Source organism: Papilio polytes, unplaced genomic scaffold (assembly GCF_000836215.1).
Source record: "Papilio polytes unplaced genomic scaffold, Ppol_1.0 DF824292.1, whole genome shotgun sequence".
Taxonomy (NCBI): Eukaryota; Metazoa; Arthropoda; class Insecta; order Lepidoptera; family Papilionidae; genus Papilio; species Papilio polytes.
Genome location: NW_013524912.1, coordinates 1,032,187 through 1,044,155, shown reverse-complemented (window position 1 = coordinate 1,044,155; position 11,969 = coordinate 1,032,187). Strand labels below are relative to the sequence as shown.

Genomic DNA, 11,969 nt, shown 5'->3' with positions numbered 1-11,969 from the left:
AGACTTTTTAATACATAAATAAGTTAGTACAAATATTTTTGAAACAATTAAAAAAAACATGGAAAACAAACGAATCGAGTGCATTATGCTATCCAATTTAACTTTACTATGGTGTTTCCGCATATTAATATTTTTTATTTGGTTCATCTGGTTCGCCTAAACTATAACCAAGGAATTATGTTCAATTATTCCCCTTGTGAAAATACTAACACCCTTTATAGTTTTGTACAATCGCGCAGAAAATAATTTATTATTAGGACTTATGAAAATATACGTTCCGACAAATAGACAAAAAAAGCAACATTGTTTACTAGTGTAATCTTGTTTATGTAATTTTTTATCTTAAATTTTTTTGTACAGACTCCGAGCAATGTTTAAATGTATTACATGTACATATATTTGTGTTTTGTTGTTCATGTAGGATATTACATTTTTTGTATTTTAATTATGTATACATTTAATAAAAAAAGAATTTAAGTTTAAAAATAATAAGTTTATTATAACACTTTTGTTTCTGATAGTACTCATGACATTGAATTGACACTATACAGAATGTTACATTTTTCACATACACATCGATGAATAGTTATAAATCTGCGTAACGTAACTCTGGTCTAACTCATTTAATTCTTTTTTAAATTTGTTGCTTATGTGTAGAAAAATTGTTTAATATCAGCCATTTCTTAAAACTGAGAATGTAAACAGTAAATTTAGTCTGATGATAATGTTGCCAAGGACTTTAACTTGCACAATTTAATTTAATCTAAATTTCGAAATAACATGACGAATATTTTACTATTAATTTTAAAAAATGTAAAGAGAATTTGAAGCTATTTTTTGCAACATCTCGCACGCTTCCTCTTTTTCCTGGGAGCGGGCACTCTACAAGTCCTACATGGTACGCAGTACGGTATATCTTCGTCTTCGCACTGTATCTGCTTACAGGCGTGTGTAGCCGGCTTTATTTTTGCCGGCGCTCTAGGAGTTATCAATTCAACCTGATAGACAAATGATAAATATCAGTCAACCCAAATAGATCATGATCACAATGAAATTTGATTAGCCCATGTAACCTTAGCTCGACTTTGATGATTAGACAGTCAATTGAAAGGTTCAGAATAATAGAGAGCAACAAAGTGAGAAGATAATTTCTTCATTTAAAATCTTAAAGATTCATATGAAGCTGTTTTTAAACTGTAATAACGTTCATAAATGTTTTCGTATGATTTACATTTTATGGCACTATAATCTAATAACGTAGCTACAATAACTACAATACCTTGAAGAAATAGAAATTCCTGAAACTACTCTTAACGGCTAATATGAAATACAACTTCTATGGTCAGGAAGGGTTGTCAACTCGCGAAAGGCAGCCCAAATAATCGAAGTCCCACCTTAACCCCCTCCCCCTCTCCCTTCTGTTCCTTGTGATCCTGACCTCTATTTCTGACGTGCTACTTTATTTTGAACGACGAACGACGAATGAATTCTTTAGACTAATGACGTCAATGGATGAAAAACAAAAATTAGGAAGGGTTTTTGGAATTGCTATTTATAACTAAACAAATAATATCGTGGGTTGAACATCCTTACTTAATTATATAAATTTTGTACCTCTATATTTCCAGTACGGTTGGGTTCATCTGTCTGTTTGCCAATCTGCAGGATGAAAACGTCTTTGTCTGGATGGAGAACCTTCTGCGCTTGGACACCTTTGGGGGCGTCTTTGGGGGTCACGTTGCATACGTCGCAAAGCGTGTCGTGTTTCTCTGCGGTACTATACACTACCTCAGAATTCATAGCAGTCCTATGTGTGAGCGACTCGCAGATGTCATCAGGAATCTGTACAAAGGAGATTTTAATATCTTTGCAACTTAGTGCCAATTTTCGTCCAGATCAGTTTAGATGTAGATAGTTACTGAAAACATACATCCATCCAAACATTCGCGTTCTCAATATTAAAATAGAGTAAGAAAGTAAGTATGACCTTCGCAATAGGTTTTAGTTTCGCTTAAGAAAGACAAATAAGAATAACTTCCGGCCTTGCTGGCTGATAAACAATGGTTTTCTTTTACTGTTGGTGAAATTCAAACTTCTTGATGAAATTCAAATAAACCACGACATAACAGTGGCTTAATTGTATTTCTTCAATATAAAACATGGATATATGTTTAAAGGCTGAGCTCATGAATAGAAGTAACGATTTCTTTATAAAATTGTGACAAAACAACGTCCTCAGATGAAAATGTAATGTGAGATGGCCGTAAGTGCTGTTAAGGTAAGGCTTTCAATCAACGGTCTATTCTCTATATTTATGGAGCTTTTGTCAATATTCTGTTAGATTTTTATAAAGGTGATTATTTTGTTTTTCTTTGACATAATCGTATTTCAGGTTTACCCTTCAGACAACCCTAGTTCTGGATAAAATTTGGCATAGATGTAGAGCATAGTCTAGAAGAACACATAGGTTACTTACTTTTTTTAATAACACGGGGACGGAGTCGCGGGAGAAAGCTACTTATAATATGTGTTAAGAAAGGTATTAAATGCAACAACCGAGTATGATGTATACATCTACGTATATGTTATAAGTATATTCAAAATGGTGAAAAGGCAAAAAAAGTTGATCAGCTTAAAGTATGTATTCTGGGGCTACTTCGTTGTTGTTGTTTCTTGTTGTTGTTGTACATATACCTGTATATTAAACAGATTGGCCGCTCGACCATCCCCTACAGACTGTCCTGGTAATCCACAAGTCTCGGAACAGACAGATCGGTCATCATCGCAGGTGCAGTGCTGTTGCAGTTTCAGCTGAGATGACGTGAGTTTAGGGGGCTTTGTTGTACTTTTAGGCACTCTTATTTTTACCTGCAAGATAAGTTTTTATAATGTGCAGATATCTTAATAGTTAGGGTCTACGGACTTCCTATTACGCGGTCGGTTGAAAAACGGGATTCGAACCCACTACATGACACACCTGTGACCTTAGTTTGACTTAGTTAACCATAGTTTGGAATTTATTTAAAATGGTCTTACTATTTCTATTTTAATTTTGTTAAGGTAACTGCAATTGCCGTGAATGCAAAATTATCGAGATCGCTTGTTAATTAAGTTTCTATTTCCAATTGCGGCTAACCGAGAACGGTCTTGACATTGGAAATAGTATTTGCGACTACAAGCACCTTAATACTAACTATTTTTAATTAAAAAAAAAATGTTTTGTAGTGGTGGCCATTTTGGATTTATCCTAGCCGAAGCTTCGTGCTTATTTGGGATGGTAGATCAAATAACAATGGTAAACTCTTCTCAGACGTAAATTTTAGCATCTTAAAATGAGTTATATAGGAAAGAAATTGTTTTAATTACTTATGTTCTTTGAATTTCCACGATAGAGATTAATGCGAAAGTTTAGATGGATGGGTGGGTGCTTGTTAGAGTTTATAGCCTAAACTGCTGTACGGATTTCGATAAAATTTGGCACAGATGTAGATGAACGTCCAGAAAAACATATATGCTAACTACTCACATTTTTTAATTCCACCAGGACGGTGTCGCGGGCGAAAGCTAGTACAATATAAAACAAAGGATTAAAAAGTTCATGACTAAATATCTTTTATTTTCTACGTCTTTTGATCAAATTTTTTAGCACAAATGAAGTTAAAAAACGAAACTGAGTTTGAACATATTTTTTTTTTCATTTAAAAGTAAGTATATTATTTAAATGTCAAGATATAGAGTTTGGCTTTATCCATTGTCCAGGCTGGAAATAGTTTTAACCAAATTTCCACCGGAGAGTAAATAAAATGTACATTCATTTTGTTGGTTTGCCAGATCGGGTAATTTATTTTATTTCCATGCTTATTTCTAAAGCCATATGACAAGACGAAATAATATAACCTCGAACAGTATAAAAGATAGCAATGATTGGGAGCTCAAATTATGTCACGTGTACGACTACACGTGCCCGTTTGGCGAAATGAATAAAGGGCACAAAAAATTAATACTCGTCAACTGAAGTTATTGAAACCACAATAATTCGCATAGAGCTGAAAATTAGGTATGTTTGGAATACTGCATGTGAATTCTGAATGCCCTTATCGATTATGCATTTGGTAAAAAAATGGACACATAAAGTTAAAAAATCATGTTTTTTATCTTTTTTCGCCGAAATGGTAATAGATCTAGGTCACAGACTAGGATCATCATCACCACCACCACCACCACCACCACCACCACCACCACCATCATCATCATCATCACCACCACCACCACCACCACCATCATCATCATCATCACCACCATCATCATCAACTTGCCCTTATCGTTTTTGGAGGGTCGGCCCAGTATGTGCTGATTTCCCATACAACTCTATTAGCTGTCATATCTGAATCCACTCCGACACTTAAATTTACATGCTTTTTATACGATTAGATAGGTAAACGAACCTGTTACCGCCAGTTTAAGCGTTGTTCAGATTGATATCCAAAAATAAGCACGTAGTTTAATTGATGTCCAATGAAAATATTTTTTTCAATAGTGAATTCATCTATCTTTTTAGTCATATATAGAAACAGTTATACAGATAATGGCTTAAAAGATTAAAAATAAATATAACAAAAAGGGGGCCATGTCTAGAATTGTTAAAAGGCGTGAGTCTTCCGAGTCTTCGACTCATTCAAAGCTCGAGTCTCTTATAAAGGCTCGAGTCGGGGCTCGAGCCTTATTGCGAGGTTCGAGCTTCGAGTCGAGCCCTTGTTGCGAGGCTCGAGTCGCGACTCGAGCTCTGTTTTGAAGGCTCACTACACAACGTTTTTCTCTAAAATAAATCTACTAAATATGTTATTTAAATAATGCATTTTTATTAACTAAATGCTTATAACATACTTTTATTACAATTTTATACCTCCTCCAATAGAAGAAAATAACAGTACAACCAGTGTTATCCCTAGTTATTAGAATTACCCACATTACTATTAACTTTTTTGTAACAACTAGCTGTTGTCCGTGACTTCTTCCACGCGAAATTAAGATAAAAAAGTAAACAGTGGTAGAGCCCGCTTAAACGTCTTCGCGTGAATGGGTCGACTCGCCCGATGCAATACCACGACCACACAGAAGACAGGCGTGAAGTGGGAGCAATTCTGCTTTTAGACTGATGAGTATGGTGCCGGAGGCCCAACTTTAGTTCATTTTCCTTCCTACCCTCTTTCTTTAAAGATGGGAAGGGAATGTGCATTTGACGTTGGAGGAGAAGCATAAGAAGGGAAAATATCCTCTTTACCATATGTGCGTTTCCTCCGTCGATTTAGGGTAGGCAACGCATCCCCTATTGCGAATGTCTATGGGCAGCGGTTGCTTCGCCGTTTTGGTGGATTCAGGTGGTCGCTTGCGTGTTTTCCACCTCATGACATAAAAAATAGCCTATAATATGCCCGTCTATGACATGCTACCCTTCAGTGAAAGTCCGGTCGAAAGTTAAAAAAGTTTGTTTTCATCCGTTAAACCGTAGAAGTAACCGGAGAATATAAATATCGCTGATGAAATGGACAGATACATAAATATGCCTATTGAGCCTGAAAACACAAATGTACTAATATGGTGAAAAAAATTGTCTTGTCAATCTTGGCTCAAAAAGTATCTGAAGTTTTTGTATACCAGCGACAAGTATTCCTAGTGAACACCCTTTTAGAAGTCGGGTAATAAACAAAAAAAGTTACAGGCTGACCAACAAAAATATCCAGGCATTAATGCGCTCATCGTCATGGTCAATAATCGAATAATTAGTCATTACATAATAGAGTTTTCTTATTTTTGACTTTTTATATCATTTTATACGTACTTCAGACAATTAAATAAAAATATTTCATATTAATATTATCAGGTATACGAATAAAGCTCGAGCTTCGACTCGAGTCCTAAATTTAAGACTCTGAGCCTTAAAGGCTCGAGCCTTAAGAGCTCGAGCTCTTAAGGATAGGATAAGGATCATAGGAAGGGAAAATGACTCTTTATGTGCGTCTGCTACGTCAATGAAGGGTAGGCAACGCATCTGCAATTGCGGATGTTTATGGGCAGCGGTCGCTTTCCATTTCGGTGGATTCAGGTGGCCGCTTGCTCGTTTGCCACCTTATATAATAAAAAAAGCTTATGATATTTGTGTGGTTATTATGGAACAAACAAATAAATGTGCATTAAAACAACTAGAAGTTAAATTAAAATGCTTGACCATATAATATTCTGCTAACAAAGAAACGAGAGTGCTTACGTGATCAAGAACGCCACAGCATGGAAAATGTACTATAGCCGAGGTTCACACACGCAAACAAGGGATGAACTTTTCCAATATACATAAATCTACAATTTTTCTAAAGCAACCACTCGTGTATTTTTAACACATCGCATGAAAATTATAATTTTCTGAATAGGTGTAGATTTTGAGGTGTCGTTATTAGGTGCATTTACGTTACTCGTTTGTGCTTTTACCGAATGGCCTTTACTTTTGATGTCTAATGAGACAGTTACGCACTATCACGTACTGCAGTTGGTAAAAAATACACCAAGTTCACTTATTTCCACAAAGCTCATTTTCACATAAGTGTTGCAGAATATTGTAAGTATTACTAAATAAATACTGGCAGACAATTTCAGTCTTACTTTTTCAAAAACAGTCAATTTAAAACTGCCAAAAATTAGACTAAACTTTACTTCCATTTTTAAATTTTGCACTCTGTGGTCTATAACAATACCCCCCGCAAGAAGACAGACGTTTCCGATGGGGCAAACGGCCTGCCAGACACTTCCATTTGCGCGTGGCTGGTAACACTAAAACGTAAATATTAGAACTTTTCTTATTTTCAAATGCTTGATTTTTATATATTATATTCAGAGGCCTATAACAATACCCCCTGCAAGAGGATTGACGTTTCTGATGGGGCAAACAGCCTACCAGACACTTCCATTTACGCGCGGCTTGTAACACTGAAACGTAAATAATGTAGCTTTTCTTGTTTTAAAATGCTTGATTTTTATATATTACACTCAGTCAAGCTTAAAGTTATTTGTTATGCTAAGTAATTATTTGTAATACCCAAAATCACATTAATTATTAATATATGTTATAAAGTATATTGAAATTTTAACAATAACTATATTTAAATATAGGTATATAAAGAATTGGATCGTTACAAAAATAATTAGGTTGTTAAAGTCGTTATGTACACGTGAAGGCTCATTATATACCCCCTCCCTGTCCTTGTGATATTTGGTGACTTTTCCAAACCCCTCCTCTTTTTCGTAGCTCACGTGTTCAACGGACGATCTCAAATATGAATTTCGCCATTACGGAATCGGAATCGGGACTTTAAACGTGGTGCTCCTTTAAATTAAATTAAGGATTGTTTAATATTATTTGTTATGATTAGATGTGATAATATTAAAAAGATTATTTGCGAAATAATTTTGGATTGAGAGGTGTATAAATCTGAAGTATTTTGTAAATCTTAGTTAGCATGAACAAATTAAATTTTCCAATATAAAATCGAGTGGGCGCAAGGTAAAGAAATTGCGACAACATTTCTATTGTTAGAAGGGGTGAACCTGCGTACTAGTGCGCCGGCATTGATAATATGTTCGCCTCCCTTGGCGGACGCAGTGTAATGTTATAATTATGTCTTAACGGTCTTGTGCTACAAGTGTCTGGGGGTGATAGTCGCCTGTGACTTTTTTATCTTACTTTGTGAGTGATAGTGGTATTTAGGCGCTGAATATTTTTTGGAAGTGTTTGCAATGTAAGTATTCTATTTTATAAAAAAAAAATTCTGTAACTTTTAAACTGTTTAATTACTATGATAAGAAAACTTTTCTTACATTTCTCCAATGTAACTTTAAATGCAAAAAAAATATATTTAACTGCGCCTTCCAAAATAATTTAGCAATTTATCTTATTTAAGTGCTATGCGTTTCTTAAAGGGAAAAAACTTTTAAGCATCTATAGTCTGAAGTTTATGAATTACCTGAGTTAGTGCGTTTTTGTTTTTTTTTTAATACATAGAATACGAACTAGTGAATTTTATTAACATTTACAATCATGTACATTATTATCAAGCTATAATCGGTGCCGTGGAACTGTAATTTTTAGTTTTACTCGTAGTTTTTCGCCTTGTTTTATTTTTTATTATAACTAATAGATTTAGATAGGATTTTTTTTATTCGTGTTCATGTTCTTAAATAAAACAGTAACATCACAACAGTAAGACGATACCTTCGCGTGTTTGGCCAAATTAATAGTTACAAAGAACATGCATCCTTACTTGATAGACGACACTTTTTTAGTCTAGTTATGTTAAAAAAGTAATGCATTGTGCTATTTTTAACTGTACAAAATAAAACATAAACTTACCTCATTTCCATTGAATATAGCGCCTATTTCTTCGTAAGGTTTTCTAACTTTTTTAGCTTCTTTAGGCTTTTCCATTCTAAACACAATTTTCTAATTTATTATAATAAAGGTAAGATAAAATATAATAAAAAAGATAAACGGCACTGTAATTTACAATTAAATTGTTTTTGATTATTTTGACATAAAACTCACAGAATAAATATCAAATTAGTTACATGCTTTTTTCTTTCAATTTAAGTTTGACAACCAAACAGCTTCAAGACAACTTGATCATTTCTATCAAAACGAGGAGAAAGGGTTTTTAGTTTTTTTTCCTCGTTATTAGAACCATATTAAATTCTTCATTTTAACTTTAATGGCGATTTTCAAATATTTTCCGTATTTTACGCTTGGTTTACGTAGCTATCGTCATTTAAGTACTCTTGGAAAAGGTAGATAACCAGTATCCAGAAGCAGGCGTCGCCAGCCGATGATCTGACTAGGTTTATGGGGGAACACCCATTAATATGGTCTAATTCTTGGTATTTTTGAAACATATTTTACACTTATCGATTCTTTGGGGAGAGGGGGGGAGCAACTACCCCACCCCCACATATGTTATAGTTTAGTAAATATATCAGTAATGGACACCCACGGTTCGATCAGGATTTCTTGTCTACTGAGCCCGACATATAAGAATCCGCTTTTCTTAGAAACCTACGGAGTTATAAATGTTTATACTGCTGATATTTCTAATTATTTCATATAAATGTAGTTAAGTTATACCGTTTTATTATCTTTATAGCGTTGAAAAAAATACTTGGCGAAACAATTCTGAAACATATTCTTTACTCAGACACTCTGTATCGATTTTATTAAAACTTAATGTGCAAATATGCTGAGGGAAATGAGTACACTTAAAAATAAAACATGTTGGTTAGAATTACATAATGTTATTAGGTACAGAATTAGTAGTCCTCACAGAAAACAGGCGTGAAGTGGAAGCAATTCCGCGTTTCGGCTGATGAGTGTGGTGCCGGAGGCCTAATTTTAGTCCCTTTCCCTTTCCACCCTTTTCTTAAGAGGGAAGGATGGGGAGGAAAATTGGATTTGACGGTGGAGGAGACACAAAGCAACGGGAAATGTCCTCTTTAAGTGCGTCTCCTCTTCCGGCAACGCATCTGCAATTGCAGAAGTTTATGTGCAGTGGTCGCTTTCGATGGATTCAAGGGGCCGCTTGCTCGTTTGCCACCTTATGTTATAAAAAAAAAGGTCATTTTTACTTTCAAATGATGTTTGTAGTATACAGATTCATTTTTTTAAAAAACATAATTAAGTTAATACTTAATTATGTTTTTTAAAAAAGAACTTAGGATTCTTCTCGAGCTCAATAGAAGTAGACATTATTTTAATATAATATCACTTTTCTTGTTGTACCCTATGGTGCAATGGTTAAGATCTATTGACGTTACATTCGCCGCGACGTGACGCGACGTCCTTGTCCGCCAATTTCACCGGCTGCAATCAGTCAAAATGTTAGGTATAAAGTGGCCTCAAGATCCGATGTACAATCAGTACAGACTCACTATCCAAACATCAATCATCAAGGATTCCAAGACGACCACGATGAGAACACTGGTCGTGCTTGCCCTACTGGGTTGCTTACTAGCTGTGTGTTCAGGACATGAATCTGATCAACAAGAAGGTGACTTAGCCGTCGCGGCGACGGGGCACAAAGGCGGCCATCATCATGAGGAAGGCGGGGGCAAGGAACACCACGGCCACCACCATCATGAACACGGCCATAAAGAATCTAAGGGACATAAAGGGCATCACCATCACCATAAAGGTGAACATGGCGATCATCACAAGCATCATCATGCCGGACATCATCATGAACATGGAGGTGGTCATAAGAAGCACTGGGATGAAGACGAACACCACGGTCATCACCATGAGCATGGACATCATCACAAGGGAGGCAAGCATCACCACAAGAAACATCACGACAAAGGCGAGGAAACCGAAGGATACCATAAGAAGTATCATAAGGACGAATTCCACAAGGATCACCACTTCTACGACGACCATCACAAAGGAGGCAAGCATCACAAGCACGGACATCATCATGGACACCACGGCGAACATGGCGGTCATCACAAGAAAGGTGGTCATCATCACTCCGGCCATCACGAGCACCATCACGGCAAGGGTGGTCATCACGATAAGCACCATCATGATGAAGATCACAAAGGCCACAAGGGACATTCTGGACATGAAGAACACCATCATCATCACGACGATCACGGCAAGAAGGGTGGACACGAGGGCCACAAGCATTGGGGATTCCATCACGGAAAGCACTGAATTAGTTAATTGTAAGATAATTGTTTTTCTATTATTGATACACTATAAACAGTTGCACTTCGTTTTATAAAGTTTTGATACATTAATTGACAAAGTTGTTTTCTTGATACCTAAATATCTAATTACACAAGATGCCGCCACTATTTGTAACGGAAGTAAACTAACAATAAGCGCGTAAGTACTTAGTCTGTATAATATGAGTACAAAATGCGCTGAAACAGAAAAAAATAAACGAAACCGTTAAACGTGTCGTCATCATTGACACAGAAGCATTATTGGAAAATCTGCAACAATATCATTGGCTCAGATGTCTGTTTGCAACCGAACAAATCAATTGTTATCTCGCTTTCTAAGATGTTAAACATTAATGGTCGAATTTAAACATTCATTTTTATTTAAACGTTCGCGAATTTGTTTACTTAGTTATTAGATAGCTTGGTGCGAAATTCATAATTTTTGTTTTAAAAACCATTACGATAACTATAAAAATGATTTTGATTTTGTCCAGTGTATGTTTCTTTTTGCGCAATATAACATCTTAATCTTACTAATGTTATAAAAGCGAAAGTTTAGATGGATGGATGGATGTTTGTTAGAGGTTGTAGCCTAAACGGCTGAACGGATCTTGATGTAATCTGGTATAGACGTAGAGTATGGTCTGGAAGTAAACATAGGCTACTTAGTTTTTTTTTTAATTCCACGCGAAAGAAGTCGCGGGCGAAAGTTAGTTATCTATAACTCTGTGTGTCTAAGCTATAGCTGAGCAGTTGAAGTATATAGTTCTTTAATATTCATTCTTTATTTGATGTGTCTGGTGCGATCACTGTCAATTACGCTGAAATTATAGTTGTATTCAGAAAGAGCGAAAAAGTCTCTTGCAATTAATTACCTAGGAATCGATGTTCGCGTTGTAATTAAGATAACAAGCTACTCAGTCGCAATATAGATTGTTTTTTTCAGGCTTAGAAAACAGAGGGATGATTAAAATACGATTTTCTATGAATTAAAACAGTGAAAAATCACGATTATTATTGAGTGATGCTGTATATTGCTACAAAACTGAAGTCTCATGTAAATATGTACATACATAAATCGCTTTACCTGAAGTGCGCAAATCCTGTTGCATTTCAAATAGCTTTTTTGTTCGACGCGTTTTTCTCAATAAATAAACCATGACCTACGCCAATGTTTGCTTTTAATTTTCCCTTTCGTCGCTGTTTTAGTG

The 11,969-nt window shown here is 35.4% G+C and overlaps 2 protein-coding genes across 2 annotated transcripts; one reads left to right on the top strand and one right to left on the bottom strand.

Moving 5' to 3' along the window:
* Positions 1–472: 472 nt before the first annotated feature.
* On the bottom strand, positions 473–8,559 carry LOC106102681. Its single transcript, XM_013282232.1, has 4 exons — positions 8,399–8,559; positions 2,695–2,868; positions 1,615–1,842; positions 473–998 (listed from the first exon to the last, which is right to left on the bottom strand). Exons 1-4 carry the CDS (start codon positions 8,471–8,473, stop codon positions 831–833), a joined length of 645 nt encoding a protein of 214 aa, XP_013137686.1. The 5' UTR covers positions 8,474–8,559; the 3' UTR covers positions 473–830.
* A 1,351-nt stretch (positions 8,560–9,910) lies between these two features.
* LOC106102518 (histidine-rich glycoprotein-like) lies at positions 9,911–10,744 on the top strand. Its single transcript, XM_013282032.1, has one exon. It carries the CDS (start codon positions 9,911–9,913, stop codon positions 10,742–10,744), a length of 834 nt encoding a protein of 277 aa, XP_013137486.1.
* The last annotated feature ends 1,225 nt before the right edge of the window (positions 10,745–11,969 follow it).